This window comes from Zonotrichia albicollis, chromosome 7, assembly GCF_047830755.1.
Source record: "Zonotrichia albicollis isolate bZonAlb1 chromosome 7, bZonAlb1.hap1, whole genome shotgun sequence".
Taxonomy (NCBI): Eukaryota; Metazoa; Chordata; class Aves; order Passeriformes; family Passerellidae; genus Zonotrichia; species Zonotrichia albicollis.
In genome coordinates this window covers 17,278,491-17,295,844 of record NC_133825.1, presented here as the reverse complement: position 1 = coordinate 17,295,844, position 17,354 = coordinate 17,278,491, and the positions used below count along the sequence as shown (strand labels likewise).

General features: G+C 44.6%; 2 protein-coding genes across 5 annotated transcripts; both read right to left on the bottom strand.

The window, feature by feature from the left end:
- Positions 1–12: 12 nt before the first annotated feature.
- VPS26A (VPS26 retromer complex component A) lies at positions 13–12,239 on the bottom strand. 3 transcript variants are annotated; one of them, XM_074544439.1, is made up of 10 exons: positions 12,106–12,209; positions 11,121–11,242; positions 8,919–9,068; positions 7,228–7,300; positions 5,486–5,642; positions 4,879–5,043; positions 4,350–4,456; positions 3,292–3,360; positions 2,547–2,689; positions 13–1,711 (listed from the first exon to the last, which is right to left on the bottom strand). In XM_074544439.1, exons 2-10 carry the CDS (start codon positions 11,166–11,168, stop codon positions 1,598–1,600), a joined length of 1,026 nt encoding a protein of 341 aa, XP_074400540.1. In that variant the 5' UTR covers positions 11,169–11,242; positions 12,106–12,209; the 3' UTR covers positions 13–1,597. The 3 variants fall into 3 exon arrangements, with proteins under 3 accessions (XP_074400540.1, XP_074400541.1, XP_074400542.1); XM_074544440.1 differs by lacking the exon at positions 11,121–11,242 and having other exon boundaries at positions 12,106–12,239; XM_074544441.1 differs by lacking the exons at positions 11,121–11,242; positions 12,106–12,209 and adding an exon at positions 12,022–12,041.
- Positions 12,240–12,579: 340 nt separating this feature from the next.
- Positions 12,580–16,118, bottom strand: SRGN (serglycin). 2 transcript variants are annotated; one of them, XM_074544438.1, is made up of 3 exons: positions 16,040–16,118; positions 13,660–13,807; positions 12,580–12,926 (listed from the first exon to the last, which is right to left on the bottom strand). In XM_074544438.1, exons 1-3 carry the CDS (start codon positions 16,080–16,082, stop codon positions 12,728–12,730), a joined length of 390 nt encoding a protein of 129 aa, XP_074400539.1. In that variant the 5' UTR covers positions 16,083–16,118; the 3' UTR covers positions 12,580–12,727. The 2 variants fall into 2 exon arrangements, with proteins under 2 accessions (XP_074400539.1, XP_005491097.1); XM_005491040.2 differs by lacking the exon at positions 16,040–16,118 and adding an exon at positions 15,511–15,753.
- Positions 16,119–17,354: the final 1,236 nt, after the last annotated feature.

Below are 17,354 nucleotides of genomic sequence, written 5' to 3'. Positions count from 1 at the left end.
GACCAGGCGCGGTTAGTGAGAATAAAGCCGGTTTAATAATTCAAATAGCAGCTCAGGACGCCTTCCCCCCGCTCGTTACACATGGTTGCACAATCAGGTTTTTCAAAATCATCGTTTCCAGGTTTACGACATGCAAGTGACCATGAAAATATTTGGTTGTTTTGGTTTTTTTTTAACTTTATTCTTTTAAGTTTCTGAACAGGCACTTACATGAGGGAGTTGGATTTGCTCTCAGCCAAAGATATCCGCATTAGGAGTATCCTAGCATAAAGTACACAGAGTCTCTGCTTTATCAAAGTGCCGCAGTAATAAAACAGTTCTTACAGAAATGTAATTTGATTATTTACTTACTCATAAAGTAAGGTTACCAATGACACTTGCACCGGAGCTGAGAAGCCTTGGTTTAAAGGCCAAGAGAACTGAGTGCAAGTTGCCTTCCTCACAGCAGGCTGCCATCTGTGCCAAGCCACAGGTGTGACACAGAGCCACGCTCCGTGTGAACAATCAACACTTCACTCCTTTAAGCTACTTCTCCAAACACTACATGCCTATGAGATGATGATAAACACAAACAATCTGCTGGGCCAGACAAGCTTCTAAGTTTTAAGGCTTGCCTGGCTTTGAACACCTTTGCAGAAGCCCAAAGAAGCTCGTTTGCTCTAAGGGTCCCCAGAAGGATGTCCTTTGGGGACATTTGCCTCTCCTGTCACAACAGTTAGACATTGACTGAAGACAGTGGAATCATGAAGCCAGGAGGAAACACAGTTTCACATATTTGCAAAATAATCGATGTTACCAGCATTTACTTCATCAATAAGATAACTATGTTCAAACACTTTACCTGCTCACCACCTGAGGGTGAACTCATGACATCCCTACAGTCACTAATTATTGGGTAACAAACCCCCAAAAATGAGGAGCAACTGGTGTGAAAAGAGAAGTCTGACAGAGAACTGGGGGAGAGAAGGCAAAGATGTTTCCCTATAATCTTTGTTACTGACAGATGCAGAGCCTCTTAGAACCCCTGGTCTGAGGGCTCCAACCATATTGCACATACATGTGCAGCTTCAGTTAAACCCTGCCTAATGTAGTAATCAGAAGATTTTAGGACAAATGCACCATAAACCTTGATTTTTAGTGTGATTTAGTCATTGTGTCTTAATGCAGTTTCAAAACAAAACAAAGCAAATAAGCAACATTGGAAACAAACATGCAATAAACAACATGAGAGACAGGAAATGCTTTAGTCTACACTGTAGAGGTGAGCAGCAAAAATCAAATATACCAGCCTACCATGCATGGAAATAACTAGACTTAAGCTTTTGCATACCCAAGTGCATACAACATTATCAAATAAAAGTAAATGTGCAGTATAAAATAGTAGCTTAAGAAAGTTCCAGTGTTTGAGAAAGCACTTTATTTTAAATGTATATACATACTTGAATGTTTAACTGAAGAACGCTTTAGTAGCATGGTAAACGCAGCACTGCAAGATGAAGGAAGACAGTTGAAATGGGAATTCTGGCCTTCTCTTCCCACAGGCTGCTGCCATCTTGAACCTGCTGAAGCACTGCAAAGTTTTTCACCTCAGACCAGTTCACATTTCGGGTTGCTCAGCAGATGCTTGTGACTCTGGAGATTCAAATCGCTGGTGGAAGTTTGTCCGCTGTTTCCTCAGCTTCTCGGGAGCTTTTCTCCATAAAATTATTTCCTGGTTGAGGAAGAAAACACTCTTGAAACCAACAGCTGCCATTAAGGCAACAGCATCAAGTATCAAGTTCCTGATAAATTAAAACTTTTGGGAAAATAAAAATGATAACCAAGCACCAGAGTCCACAAAAATAAGCTTCCCCACAAGTTATCAGTGCAGTTCATATAAAAGTTACAGAAAGACACCACTATAAAGTTTACATATTTAGTTTCTGCTTGAATACTTGCAATCTTGAGCAGTCACCCCTTCCTTAACTATCCTACCCTCAATTTTAATAGTATTAAAGAGTTCAAGGAATTTTTCTTCCTCCTTTTCTCCAAATCCAAAGCCTACCATAGCCAGTATGCTCCAGCTCCCCCTTGTTTTCCATGTTTAATTATACTGTCTTGTCTCCTCTGTAGGAGGAAGATTTTGATCTAATCTAATCTAAAAGTGACCCTTTTGGCTACCCCTTCCCTCAGCACCACCTCTAACATTTTCAGGAAAATTTCCTTATTAACACTTCACAGTTTTAAACCCAGACTGTGTGCAGGAGGGCAGGAGAGGAGATTCCTCTGCAGGAGTTTCAGGAAGCAAACAAAAGCACCAGCAGCTCATTTTACCCCCCAGAGTTTTGTCTGGGTATGCCCAAAGCAGGTTCTGTGGTACTGAGCACCCTGTCCTTGCTGGAACAACATCCAGCATCCCCCTGGGCTCCTTTTCCTACAGAGCTCCCCATCACCTACAGAGCTGTGAGCACCACTGCCAGCACAAATGCTCATGTCCCACAAGAAGCACAGGTGAGGGCTCAGAGCAGCACTAAAACAGCCCAGGTAATTCTGCACCAGGACCATACCTGCTGTTTGAAGTATCGTCTGTCCTCTTCATCCACAAGCACCAGATTTAAGAAGTACCTCACTGAGAACTTTTTGTTCACATCCCTCATTGTTGGAGTTGGGTCATAGCCTGCTAAGAACAATCTTATAGGAATTGACTCACCTGCAAAAAAAAACAGACTTTAAATTAGTTCCTTACATCTGGAATAATAATACAGTTTCAGAAGATGTGCAAAATAAAAGTGTTTCCCAAGCACTGTCTGTGCTGCTCCTTGGTTAAAAAACAAAAAAAAAACCAAAAAAACAAACATGCACAAGACAAAAAAATACCCACCAAAAATCAGAAATATAACACTGAGCACAAAAGCAAGTATTAAATGAAAAGTGAGAACCCTTTCTCAGTGCAAGCAGGAAAGCCAGAAGGATCAGTATTTTGAATTCTCTAGAGCTACACCATGGAGTCAGGTTTGAGGAAAGAATCAGTCACAGAATATCCAAGGGTAAATAAGAGTTAAAGTTACTAGGATCCCAAGGAAATGCCCTAAGTCCATAAAAATATCATCTCCAAATAGAAAATGCATCATTATTTCAGCAACCTAAGGAGAAGTGTGGTTTCTCCAATTAAAAAAAAAATTGTCTAAGTCTTCTCTTCTGTCCCAGATATTTAAATAGGATTTAAATTAAATTAAATTTAAATTAAATAGATATTTTAAATAGGATTTTAGCACTATCTGCTCCCCCTTGAAAACAATCACAGTTACTTACCTTTAACTGGTGCCCCATCCATTATTTCATACTTTGCAATGGTTTCTGTCTCTGTTGTGGTACTGGGTCCTGGTGAAACAAATTTTCTCTGTGAGAACACACACTTCAGTTTTAAACATTCACAAAGTTTTAGAGCAACAATTTCCATTCTGCAGCTTTTAAATTAACACAGCACTGCATTTTTGCCTTTGTCTTGCATGTAAGTCAGCCATGGCTGAAGCAAGCAAAACCCTCTCCCAGGCAGGAGTTCTTCCTCTCTCTCCACCACACTGGCACAGCAAGGCAGGCAGCAGAGCTTCAAGGAGCCCTGGAGATGCAAACTTGAAATAAGGGACAAGCAAGAGGGTCTGGAATCCTGAAACTGCTCTGCTTGGTGAGCAGGGCTAGCAACTGGTACTGCTGGGCCATGCTCAAACTAGAAAATGAAGGGTTATCAGCCAAAAATAAAGTAGAGCTTTCTGCCCTTCCTCTACTGGAAGCTTTTTCTCCATAGAAGAAGCTCCCAAGAACCCCAGCTACAGGGGAATGAAGTGTCCTGAGCCACAGCCTGTCCCAGCCTTGTTCCAGTGAGTACAAACCTGATCTGCAACAACCAAGCTTCAAAGCCACCTGGTATTTCCATCCTATCCATTGTTTTGGATGACAGAAAATGGCTCATTTCTAGAACATGACTGAGTCCTGCTGCTGTTTACCAAGCCCCCTTAACCAGTTAATCCCTGTAGAGGCAAGGGGGTCTCCAGGATTCATTTCACACCTCCTCCCTTGTTCTGATCTATTGAGGCTGATTCAGCTACTGGATATTTATGCCCAAATTCCATTTAAAGGGTTCACATTTGTGAAGAGTCACAACCCCAGAGCAATTAAACAGACTGATGGTGTTGACTACAAAGTATTATTGCCAAAGAACAAAATGCAAATGGCAGTCACACAGCAGGGAGAAAGAAGCTGGTGGAGCACTGGTTCAGCCAGCACTGCAACCACTGACTTCATTCTCCAGCTCTGCATGAGGCCCAGCTAGCACACAAGCTGCCATTTCATGTGGATTTTGTTTCTCTTACCAATTCCAGTAATCTCCTTTTTGATCAGCTGCAACTCCATGTGCTGAATTTTTATTCTCACTAAGAGGAAATATATTTTTCCAACAATCACATCCTTTAAGTGATACCTTTAAGAGAACAAAATGGGAGGTTTTGTTAAAGAATAAACACAAGTTTTGCACCTTCTTGAACACAAGTCACACAGGCAGTTATCTGCCTAGAAACTACTTGGAGCCCACTTCCCCAGTGAACTAAGCACTTCAGCCAGACCAGCAACTACAATATTGCCATTATTCCATCAGTACCAGTAAGGGAAGTGTATCAGTCATACTGAAAAGGTGTAAATGCAAAAATTAAGTCTTAAATATTTGCTAGTGACCTTCCTGTTAGCACTGAAGACAGAACAGCCAACTAGATCTCAAAAAGGCCTTTGTGTAATTAGGACTTCACATTTTAACTCTCCAGAAGGTGAAGTTGGACACCATGCATCACATACTGGGCCCTTTTAGACCAAGTTATTTACTTAAAAGCATTTTACTCTGACACTTACTTTGACTTATTGTATTCAAACTCTATGTGGAGACAGTCCTCAATGCCTACTTCCATTTTGATGGAGTTGTTTACATCTGGGTATGTAGCGAGCTGGTGAACAATCAGATCATATTCTTTCACCAAGTCTGACAGCCGTCTCACTATTGTCACTTTCAGAAAATACCTAGGAGGAAAGCCACAGGATTAGCCAGAATTATTCAGGTTTAATAAGAGTCCTCACATTCTGAAGTACAGCTGTTCTTTGAAAGACCAGTGCACAATCTATAAAAAACAGTAAGACACCAAAATACAAGGCAAAACACATGTGGGAGTGTTTCCTTCAGTTGTGGATATTTATTTTTTTTTTAAAGGAGAGACATGGACTGTGTTCACTTGATTGAACTGGAGGAATTTTATTTATACAAACAGCACTGAGTGATTCTAAATTAAGTACAAAAGACCACATTGTGTTAAAATCTCCACAACTCCAATCAAGGCACACTAGCTATTGGCTTTTACATGTTCTATGTAATAACTAAAAGGAAGAAAGAGGGGGCAGCATAATTGCTAAATTATGAATTTTCTGCAGGGGAGGAGAGGAAAAAAAAGGTTTAGCAGTTACAAACCTCAGTCTGACGTTGGCACCAATGTAGGATTCATATGGCTTTTCAACCTGCATGAATTCAAAGTCATAGTTTCTGCTTTGGGTCAGTTCTCCAGGTAAGGCCAGTTCTTTCACTAAGTTTACAAATTCATGGGTATTGCTTTTGTCATTGAAGAGTTCTAAAGGTAGAAAGTTAAAGGAAAATATGTTTCAGTGCTTATTTTTAGCAAACAAAATTGCCTCTAATTTGGCAGCAGCAGGTGGGAGAGTATAAGAGAAGCAATTAACTTAAAATACACAGATTTGACCAAATGTTTTATTCAGGTTTTCGAATTACCTTCAGTCCTAGCAACCTACAGTTAGCATCCCTAAAGAACTAACTGGAATGAAGAGAACACAGTGAGAGCTTCACTGGCATGGCATTGTTTGTTAATGACAGTTTAGCTAGCTTTAATAAGTACTTCTTGCTTTGCATGCTCTGTAATTAGCACTGCCTGGTTTTCCAGCATTTACTGCTGCAGGGACAAAACCCAAGCAGTGTCAGGGCTGCCCAGTGATCCTCATCTGGTCTGCAAATTAACAACATCCAGCAAATAATTTATTGTTACTACTACAGTCAAATGGCTTCTTGTGACCCCTGGTCTCAGTCAGTCATTTGGAAACAAAGCAGCTCCACAGCCACAGCATCTCCTGTCCCCAGAGTGATTCATTCCTACACATGTCATGCAATTCTCACCAAATATCACCCTAAAATCAAACCCCAAACACTTCAGTATCTAAAAATAAGCTTCTCCACCATTCAAAACTGAACATCAGCATGGGTAGTTTTACAGAAAAGAGTAAATTAACTAAACCAACTCCACAATTTATCACTGCCAATGTGGTAGAAACCGACACTAACTAGAAACTCCTATTTTCTAATATGACCACAAATTGTCTAAAAATGTAGTTAGTTTGCTGGGACAAGAATTTATCTAATGCTGCATATCAAATACTTTTTTGCCAGTCAGAAAAGCTGTGCTCTGAAGAGCTGGTCTAAAATACAGCTTGGATGTGGAGTTAGTCTGCAAACAGTGCAGAGATCACACTACTGGAATGCTTTCTGCATTTCTACACTAACACTTGGGAGGATGCAAGAAAACATGGACAGGTACAAAGAGCAGCAGTTTAAATCACAGCTGCATAACTCTGTGCACTTGGAAGGATGCAAGAAAACATGGATAAGTACAAAGAGCAGCAGTTTAAATCACAGCTGCATAACTCTGTGCACTTCCAAATGTAGCATAACAAAGTCCCAGAAATGCATGGATTGGAAGGAATTTTAGCACCAACCCAAGGGTGCAGAGAGATAACCTGGACTGGTAAGAAGTAAATTAAAGTTCAACTCTAAGCAGACTTTGGTAGTTACAACGAATTTACATTTCTAATAGGTTTTATAAAACCAACTACCATAAAAATTTTAATGTATTTTTCTATAGGCTGCATCTTAATTTCTTTTCTATGCCTCTTTTCTTTCAGAGAAGACCACGAGTTTAGTTTTCCTAAATCTCTAGTGGCTATTAATCCAACTTTTAGCTAGTCTGAGACTGAATACTCACCAACCCAATTCTCCCTCCCACGTACATGTATTTTTCCCAATGACATTCTGAGTAGCACAAATTAGTACATCACTTGCTTCAAAGTAGGGAAAACAACTTTGCTCTGGCCCTTATCAAGTTCCATAAACCACAAGCACCTAAAATCCCCTTTATAGCTTAAACTCACCAATTTGTCCTACAAATTCAATTCTAATTCCTTGGTGCTCTAGTCTCTTCCCATGTTTAAGGGAGACGTTCACCTACCAAGGGAAAAAAACAAAAAAAACAAACACAAGTTAAGTTTTTTCACTCTAACACAATCTCAGTAAAAAGGAAAACATCCAAGAAAAAGGAAACCAAGATCTCAAGAACTTAAAGGCAGCCAGATCAAACAGCTGATCATGAAATTAAGCATTTCCAAAGCACCACTAAAACGCTCAAGAAAAATCTAATCATCCACGAGACTGAATTTCATAACTAAAATTGGAACTTTCAAGTCCCAAAATTAACTATCCAAGCCAGAGCTCAAGCAGAGCCAGTCGTGATGCTTCAAAGCATCTTCTGACTGTCACATCTGCAAGCTCAAAAATGAAATGCCATGAGATTGATTCAAGTCATGTGAGCTTCAGTCCCTTCTCTGGCAGACAGCTAAACACTGGTGTTGGCTGTCAATGAAAAATAACAGATAACGAAATCCACTGTGAAGACTTTCATTTGTGGCTCTGATCCTCAAAAACAGACATGAAAGGATTCCACAAGGTTAGGTTGTATTGAGATATGTAGATATTAAGCATATAGAATGTTTTCTTGTAAGGCAGCGATGACCAGAGAAAGTCCTGTACAAAAATCCAGTACATTGTCGCTGAGTTGGAAGTAAATCACTGGAACAATCCATCTTTGTGGTGAAAACAAGGATGGGGCAGAGAGAAGCTGCCCAAAACATTTCTGGTCTCCTACACCTTGTGCCACTGTGCCTGGGTTAGCCAAAACTCATCAGGCACCCTCAGGTGTCCTGATAGAAGCCAGCAGTGCTCCAGCAGGGCATCACAAGCTTCTCCCTCAGTTTCCTGGTTTCAGGCTCATCTTGTGGCCCTTCACAACCCTGCAAGGACCTTGTAGAGGAGCAACATCTCTGTACAGAAAGGCATGGCCAGAGCAGGGAGATGCCCATTGCTACAGATCAGCCAAGACCAAAGCAGCATTCAGAAGTCAATCTCAGAACCCAACTCAACTCTTCTGAAGGAAGAGTGAATCATAACAGAAATACTCAGAGTGAGAATGGCTCCAGTAAAACAGGGATGGCAAGGAGTGCCTAGGTGCAGTACTGAATGCAGGGAAATCTCTCTGGCAAGCTCAACTTCATTGTCTTTGCTCCCAGTAAGAAACACTCCTGTTGACTCAGCAGTCAGCTGAACTTCATACTTGCTCCTCCTCTGTTGCAATCCAGAAATCACTTCAGGGCATGGAGAGCAGGGCTTATCTTCAGGGTATGCAAATTGCCAGCCAGAAATTACTGTTACCTGTACTGGATTGTGGATTTTGGAGTTCAAAGGGAAGGGGAAGCAGGGGGATCCAGTTTGAAAGTGTTTTCTCATCAGGAGCAACAGCAGGATTGCACATCATTGCACAAAAAGCTTATTCATAAATATCAGATGACCAGAAAGAAACAAACAGTTACCATTCAAAAATGTTGACTTCTGTCAGCTGCCTGAATGGCTGTGGTTAAAAAAACCATACATAGCAAAAGAGTTTCCTCTTTGAATAACAACACAAGCTGAAAATGCAGCTCTTACAGCAGTTTTTCATTTACCTTCCAATGTGCATTTGCATGCCAGAAAAAGAACAGTAATTAATAGTCACTTTTAAATAAAAATTTACCTTTCCTGAAACAGACTCTCCATCGTAGAAGAGAAAATGCTTTTCTACTTTGCCATCTTCTGTTTTGATTTCTGCAGGTTTCCGTGTTTCAGCATCATTGAGTACAACATCAATCTCACACACAGGAACGAAGAGGTTTCCAAGAAAACTCTGCAATAACAAGAACTGGATAAATTACTACACAGCGAACACTCCATTTTAAATGTGGTGTTTACTTGTACACTATATGCTGGGGACAAACCATTTGTGTTCCCACCAAGTGACAAAGCCATTATGTATCAGAGCCCCAAGGAGCAGTGGTGACACAGGACAGCTGTTCATCCAGCAAATAACTGGAGCCAGGTCAGTAACAAGCAGTGACAGCTCTCACTAAATATTATATTTATAAAAAGTACTCAGCGTAATTACCATTGCTACCACTAAAAAACTCAAATACTCAAAGTAGAATGGAAAGAAAGAGTAACAGGGGATAAAATGCAAAGCCCAAAGCATCCCCTGGCTGGGGAAGGGGAACTGGGATTCCTTTGCTGCCTTGCCCACACAGCACAGCTGTCTGTGCAGACAGCAGCAGCAGCTCTCCAGGCAGCTCTCAGCTGTGACAGAGGGATGTCACAGGTGTGTGACACTGACACTGCTCCAGGCACAGAGCTGTCCCCTCCTCTCCTCACATTCTCTGTGCTCCAACTTTTGACCGGCAGCAAACACAGAGCCCATCCTTTGATCCTACACAAACACCCCTTCCAAGGAGCGGCAAAACACGCCGCTCTTCGTGCTCCATGGGAAACTCAACAAGATTAGCACAAAAGCCAACATTTTAACATTTTCCTCCAAAGGTCTGGGCACTAATCTGCTTTGATGTACTAAAGCAGACGACACTTCACTAATTCAGTGTGATTTTTCTGGGTTTTTTTGAGAAATTACACTGTGTTCTCCATGAGAACATCTGCTTCAAGCAGATGAATTTGTTATACATGAAACAGTCTGCCCTGCCTTTGGCTGGAGCTAACTTCTTCTAGATAGAAGTTCTCCTCAAGTTCATTTCTTCTCAGTAGCTGATACAGTGATGTTTTTTGGACTCAGTCTGGAATAACATTGATAACACACTGAGGTTTTAGCTGTTGCTAAGCCAGGCTCATTCTAAGTCAAGGACTTTTTTGTGCTTCATGCCCTGCCACTGGGGAGGCACAGCAAAGAGCTGGGAGGGAGCATGGCCAGGGCAGGTGAGCCAAGCCAAAGGGATATTCCCCACCTCAGAATGTCCTGTCCCCCCTAAACTGGGGGAGTCACCCAGAGAGGGCTGGCAGGGCTCTGGCATCAGCCTGCAGGTGGTGAGCAACTATATTGTGCATCTCTCATTCATGTTCCCTATTACTGTTATGTTATTATTTACCATTATTATATTTTACTTTGCTTCAATTATTAAACTCTTATCTTAACCTGCAAGATGTACTTTTGCTTCCCCTCCCCATCCCACCGGGCTGCTGTGGTGGTGTTTTCCTGCCATCTGGGGTTAAACGACACAATCACTGCCACTTCATCAATTTAACACTGGAATAAAGGAGTGAGAACTCCTTCCAAAACATCCTGGGGACCTGAAGTTTGAAATGCAGAGCCTAGGGGAGGATTTGCTCCGAATGCTACTGCTCAGCAGTAGGAACACTGAGGGACTTCATGCTCACCCCTCCTAAAGGAAGGACCCAGAGCAAGCTGGAGCTATAGAACAGTGGATCACACCAGACTAAACTGACTTTGGGTGGGCTCAGCAATCAGCCCCACACCAACCCACAAAGGTGTGTGTGACTCCAGCTGAACCCTGCTACATCCACTACACGTTCTGAGGTGAAAGCAGCAGCAGATGACCAACAGGGCCAGCAGACTGTAGAAATCTGTGCTTGGCAGAGACTTGGAATACATTTTGCTCTTCTGACTGCTGAAAAATTCTTTTTGCTGTTTTGTTCTGCAAACAGTGCACGCCAGAACCATTACTGATTCTTGGCTTCAGAATTCCAAACTGCAGACTATTTGAATTAGGACAATATGAGACAACAGAAACAAAGAGTTATGGACACAAGATACTTTTGAGCATGGCCACATTTTTCCTTGAAACTGTACTTGTTTTCCAGATTAGTCTTATACTCCCCTCTAACTAAAGAAGGAAGCACTTTACCCTTAAGCAAACTACACAGGATGCTCTCACAGTACCTTCTGAATTACAAGCAGACCATTTAAATGGTCAGCCAGACCAAACATTGGTAACACGTCACTCCTCAGGAGACTGCACGTAAATATTTCAACTGCACTCCTCCGAGATTAGCTATGATCTCCTTCAGAGAGAATAAGAACATATGAAATAAAGAAGTCGGCAGCAGGCATCTCCTCCAGCTGCTATCGAAGATACTGCTGTGGGGAAACTATGCAAAACAAGAAGTATTTTAGATAGCTATCACAGGGCTTATTATGTTACAGTTTAAGAGAATGCAGACAGAGAACTGGGGTTTCCAGAAACTGGCCAAACGCCAGGCTCCGCTCTGGGTTTTGTGCACAAGACAGACTCTGGAGATTCTGCCACATCAGGACCTAAAGCAAGCCGCGTTCGAGAGCCGCACGGAAGGACTTGTGGGAATGCCGGGGGCTCAGAGGGTACAGAAACCCTGGCCTCGCACGGAGCCCCGAGCAGCTCCCGCACGCTGAAGGAACCCGAACACCCCAGAACACAAAGCCATCCATCCAGAGGCTCTTTAAGCACGTATTTTTTAACTCTCCATGGGAGCACCCCGAACACTCGGCCCAGCTGCGGGCAGTTTCCCGGAGGGTTCGGAGCTGGCAGCGCAGCCTCACGGCACTGCCGGAAGATCCCGATAACCCCGGGGCCGCCCGGCCGCTCTCCCCGACGGCAGCTCCGCGGGGCACACGGAACCCGAGCCGCACCGCCAAACCCCGCCCTACCCAGGTCATGCGGGCACTTTTTATCCGCGAATAAAATTAATAATCCCTTAAATCCTTAGTTCTGGAAGGAAGGAGGGGAGAGACGAGGCACCGCCCTGCCCAGGCCGCCGCCTCAGGCGATGGCGGATCGGCGCTGCCCCCCCCGCCCCGCACTCGCCATGGTACGCGCCCGCTCCGCGCCCCCTGCACTCCCCTCACAACCGCCACCCTGTCCCGTCCCCCCCCCCCCCCCCGCACTCACCATGGTACGCGCCCCCTCCGCGGCCCGACACCGGCCCCGCGCGCACAGCACCAGCCGCCCCCGGCCGCGCGCCCCTGCTCATGTGACCTTACGGCTTCCCCAGGCCACGCCCACCCCTTTCGGGGCCACGCCCCGCCGCACGTGACCGCCCCTCCAGCCCCTCGCCCGCCCCCCGGAGGGCGCCCCCTGGCGGCCGGGAGGCGGCAGCGCTGGGGGCTGCCCTCATGTATATTAAATAACGCGGGGACAAACCTTTCCTTTGGGCAGCAATTGGCGCTCGTTTTCGGGATACGCGATTGGCTGGCTGCTGTAAAAGTGCAGGCGGCACCCAGCGCACAAAGGGTTGAATTTTTCCTCTCAGAGCACGATTGCTTTCCCACAGAGCTGGCTGCGCACCTATTGCTGGCCCAGGCCATCGCTGTTGTTCCCCCCATTGGGATGGCTGCCGCACGCACACACATAAAAGGCAGTTCAGACTGAACAACAATGCTTTTAGTAAGCGAAAGCAGTAAAGATCTTAAGGCAGAGTTTTTATTGATGCTGGTTTAAAACCGCGTCGTGGCTGTCGGGTGAGGCTGTGGGGAAGAGGCGAAGCAGCAGCGCATGAGGGGCATCCCCAGCCCTACAGGAGCAAATCCTCCTCCGACAGCTTCTCCTGCAGCTCGCTGCCCCGCAGGCTCTCCAGGAGGGCAGGGAAGCTGTCACTGTCACCCAGCCCCGAGCCAGAGGCTGGCTCTGCCTCCACCACGGTGTTGGAGCCAGAGCCGGCATCCTCACTGGAGAGAGGGAATATGTCACCCAGCTCCTGGTACCTCTTCATCCTGAAACACAGAGTGGCAATTTTATCTCTCAGATGAACACAGCAAAGCCTCACCTTACTGTGGGCAAGCCACGCTGTGACAGCGTGTTTTCCTGTCAAGGCAGGAATAATACATTTTGGGGTGCTAGTGTGAAAAATGTGTATTTTATGATTGGCTTTTTGCAAATATTCAAATGAATATTATATGTGTTGCGTTAGAATTAATGCTGTATTAATTTTCTTTAGTAGTGTGTTACATATAGTTTTAGGTTATAACAAAATGTTAAAAGAGAAACTATGCTATGTAGGATGCTTGTTTTAAAGAAAGGACTCGCATTGAGATAGAAGCCACAGGACACCTGAATCTTTCAGAGAAAGAGAATTTATTGCTCCATTATCAGGAGAAACTAACTTCTTCCTGCCTCACTCGGGCAGAACGGTGCTGTCAGGATTATGAGGAAGAAGCTGACAGTGCCCAGACAGAATCCTGGGTTTGAATGGCATTTATGCACCATGTATGAGGTGTATGAATTTGCAACAGGCTGTTGTTTTTAAGGTTAATCCTCTGCTAGCGTGGGGCCTTTTTCGGCCTTATTTTGCCCAGAAAAAGATACCTGGACGTCCATAACTCTTTGTTCTTATTGTCTCATATTGTCCTAATCCGAATTGTCCAAATTATTATTATTACTCTAATTGTATTACTATTTTATTACTTCCAAAACTTTAAAAAGGAGTGGCTGGCGTCGTGAACTCACAAGAAGGGGTCGGCCCCGGGAGGAAGGATCCTGTTGGCCCCACCAGAGGGCATGTGGAACCAGGGCCCCTGCTCCTCGATGCAGTTGGCAGACCAGGGGTCGGACCGGCACCTCACCCGCTTGTACCTCGCCCTCTGCGCCGGAGCACCTGCAGGAACCACAAGGACATTATTCACCAGTTCCTGGGAGCTTTATCAGCACCTAACAAGGCTTCAAGGAGCCGGTGGAGGTAATTTGCGTGGCCTTGATTGCTCAACCTCCGGAAAAGTAAAGTAACCCTCAAGACGTTTGTTTTAAAATGGCTGCTGACATCCTAAGTGATATTTTTGTCATCGGAGACATCAGGCACTCCTCGCACACGGCAGGAGGAAACCCATGGGAAATCCCAGGGAATCCCCTCACACAGAGCAGCCCATGGGAAAGCCCTGCTGTCACAGCAAGGCTCATCCCCCAGTATGGCAGGGCCACGGGGGCTCAGCCTCCTGCAGCTCTCCTTGGAGGTGAAAATAATGAGAAAACCTCTGGGGACAAGGCACCCAGCAGAGAGCTGTGCTCTCCTTCCTCTCTTGGCTCCAGCTCTGCCCCTTCAGGTTTTGGCTGAGTTTTGATGGGGACATGAGAAACTCAAAGCAGGTTTGAGGGTTTATGGAGGCTCTGGGAGCACTTGCCAGAGGAGACACTGTTCAGGTGTCTCCTAGGCACAACAAGGCTTTGTAAATCCTGTTTTCAGCTCTGGTGCTCCCCAGGTGCCTGACTGGGGCTGTCACTGAAAGTCTGGGTCCTCAAAAACTACCAAAATGACTAAATAAGGATCACATCATAAAGATAGGAGCAGTGACATTTCATCCTTCCTCTTGGTCTCATGTAATTAATTTGTTCAGAAACCCCCTGGTGCGTTCTCAACCTGTTGGCATTTGATCTATTTTCTTCTCCGTTTCCTGGGAATATCTTTCTGTAATTACACTCCTCTATTGCCCTATATATTTCCATAATGTGCTGGATGACTTTCAGCTACCTCCTACACTCTTCTGTAAAAGAGAAAACATCTCATGGGTGTGATTTCCTGCTGCCTCTACAGCATATTCCTTCCTCATACTTATTTTCTTCTCCTCACCTATTATTAAGAAGGTTTTTAATGATAACAGTGGCAACAAAATAAACAGCTGCAGCTGAAAAATTTGCAAATAAGCAAGAGAGAACAAGCAGGCCATAATCCTGAAAGATCAGCCTCAGAGTGGTAATGCATATTGAGAGCGTATCACTACCACAGCTTTGGTTTGTGGACAAATTATATCTATATATATATTATATCTACATGCTTGAAGAGCAGTTTTTCTCTCAGGAGAAACAAATCCACGGGGCACGGCATCATGAATCAGTATTTCCCTTTTGTCATTTTCTGGTGCGTGTTGCAATGCTTTACGGAATGAACCGTTTGGTTTCCTCACACTTACACCCAATTTCCTTCCCTGCTGCCCCCAGAACAAGGCCGTAGGAGTTATGACATGGGAGCTGTTACACACCATGTCTGCAACTCACAACTGAGTAACAGCAGCAACCACACCACTCGGAAAGGGACTTTTAGAAAAATGTATCTTGAGATACGCAGACTGAAAACATACTCACGTGCAACAACGTGAAGTCTTTGCTCAAAAACTGAAGTGCTCCAATTGCAAAAAGCACATTTTCTTGCCATTCCCCCCCAGAAAAGGAAACATTAGCAAACAGCCTTTCTGACAGACCTCGTTACCCCCAAAAGAAGGCCAGTTGGTAAAACTCAGAAGCTGCTTTCTCAGCCTCCATGCCTAGCCCAGAAAGAGGATTACAGCCAGAACAACCGCCCTGTTTTACCTTGTGCCGTGCATCCCACAAAGAGGATTAAACAAACAGCCAGGCAAATCCTTCCGTTCCATCTGATGAGGAGCTGCATCTTGGCTGGCATCCCTCTGCTCCAGGCAGCCCTCACCTCGGCGTCACGCCGCGGGAATGAGAGGGCCGAGGACCAGATCGACTTTTAGAAAAAGTTTCCAAAACCTCAAACCCAGCCCATAACCTGCGTCACCACTTCCTGGGGGTGAGACATGAAGAGAAAAGCCCAGCTCTGGGGCCTTCCTGCCTCCATCAGGCCAGATTCAAGCTCCTCTGCCTGCATCTCTTGGTTTGCCCGAGGAGGAGAGCAAAGCCAGGACTCACCAGCTGGGATGAAGGTGGTGCTGCCAGCAAGGCACACATCCCACCCAGCCTCTGCCCAATGCTGAGAGTGAAAAAGCAGTGCTTAATGTTCCCTGATTTTAGGTCAACTGCATTTTTGCATTGGCACCGGCACTGCTTTTCCCTGCCTCAAGCCCTCAGCAGTCCAGGTTAGAAGCCAGCTACTCACAGTCAGGACATGTTTCACCAGCTGGGGAATCCTCTTTTCCCATAGAAGTGAGTAAATTATCTCTGGCATCTCATGCCAGGCTTGGGTTTGTTGTTTTTTTTTTTTTTTTTTTTTTTTGAAAGCAGAATCATAGATATTCACAGTAGAAGTGAAAAAAATGTATTAAGTTAGATAACATATTCTGGTAGAAACACATCACCTCCTTTTGGAAGAGCTCAGGCAGTTTGCTTGGCCAGATCATCACTGTGTGGTGCAAACACCTCATGGAATGTGGAAAAGGTTTGGATCCCATGTGGCTCCACAAGGCACACATTGAAAAGCCATGAAAGACAGAAAAAGAGAAGCTCCCTCTCAGCTGGCTCATACCTTGTGCTTGCCTTTGGCTGTGATTAGAGCAGGCTGGGGCTCCCTTCAGAGGAAATGACAAACAAGGAGGTTATCACAGCCCTGGAGGTTTTCTCCCTCGCACACAGAGCTGCTGGATTAACTGGGGCACTCAGTGACTGCAGCACAGCCCCAGGGCTGACAGTGCAAGCTGTCTGTGGTAAATCTATTTTTGTGCGCTGGAAAGTCCACAGAGGCCCCAGTGGGGCTCTGGGCTCAGCAGTGCCTTTCCCCAGGGCACGGTGTTCCACCAAAGGCACAGAGCAGCACAGGAGACTCCAGCAGCTCCCTGCCTCTCCAGGCTGGGATTTAGCACCGCCGGAGGGGCTGAGCTGTGTGTTCAGCCCTGAGCCCCTGCACATGGGGCTTTGCTCGGGCACTGCACCAACAGGAGCCTCAAACCAGGCAGGTGCGCAAGGACTCGGGTGCCGTGGCTTTTGTTAGCACCCTCATTTCTACTTTGTGATTTTAGCATCAGTTCTTTTCTTTTCTTTTCTTTTCTTTTCTTTTCTCTTTTCTCTTCTTTTCTCTTCTATTTTCTTCTCTTTTCCTTTCCTTTTCCCTTTTCTTTTCTTTTCTTTTCTTTTCTTTTCTTTTCCTTTTATTCTTTTCTCCTTTTCTTTTCTCTTTTCCTTTCCTTTTCCCTTTTCCTTTCCCTTTTCCTCTTTTCTTCCTTTCCTTTCCTTTCCTTTCCTTTCCTTTCCTTTCCTTTCCTTTCCTTTCCTTTCCTTTCCTTTCCTTTCCTTTCCTTTCCTTTCCTTTCCTTTCCTTTCCTTTCCTTTCCTTTCCTTTCCTTTCCTTTCCTTTCCTCTTTTCTTTTCCCTTTTCTTTTCCCTTTTCCTTTCTTTTCCTTTCCTTTTATTCTTTTCTCCTTTTCTTTTCTTTTCTTTTCTTTTCTTTTCTTTTCTTTTCTTTTCTTTTCTTTTCTTTT

Bases quoted from the DNA above. Each gene is read 5' to 3' on its own strand.
- SRGN (XM_005491040.2), bottom strand. From the start codon at position 15,601: ATGCCAGCCAAGATGCAGCTCCTCATCAGATGGAACGGAAGGATTTGC. The intron at 13,808-15,510 runs GTAAAACAGGGC...TGGTTCCTGCAG, and splicing joins TGTGGGATGCACGGCACAAG to GTGCTCCGGCGCAGAGGGCG. The intron at 12,927-13,659 runs GTGAGTTCACGA...TCTGTGTTTCAG, and splicing joins CCCGGGGCCGACCCCTTCTT to GATGAAGAGGTACCAGGAGC.
- VPS26A (XM_074544439.1), bottom strand. From the start codon at position 11,168: ATGTTTGGTCTGGCTGACCATTTAAATGGTCTGCTTGTAATTCAGAAG. The intron at 7,301-8,918 runs GTAAATTTTTAT...TTCCCTTGGTAG, and splicing joins GAGAGTCTGTTTCAGGAAAG to GTGAACGTCTCCCTTAAACA. The intron at 4,457-4,878 runs GTAAGTGTCAGA...GTTCTCTTAAAG, and splicing joins TTTGAATACAATAAGTCAAA to GTATCACTTAAAGGATGTGA.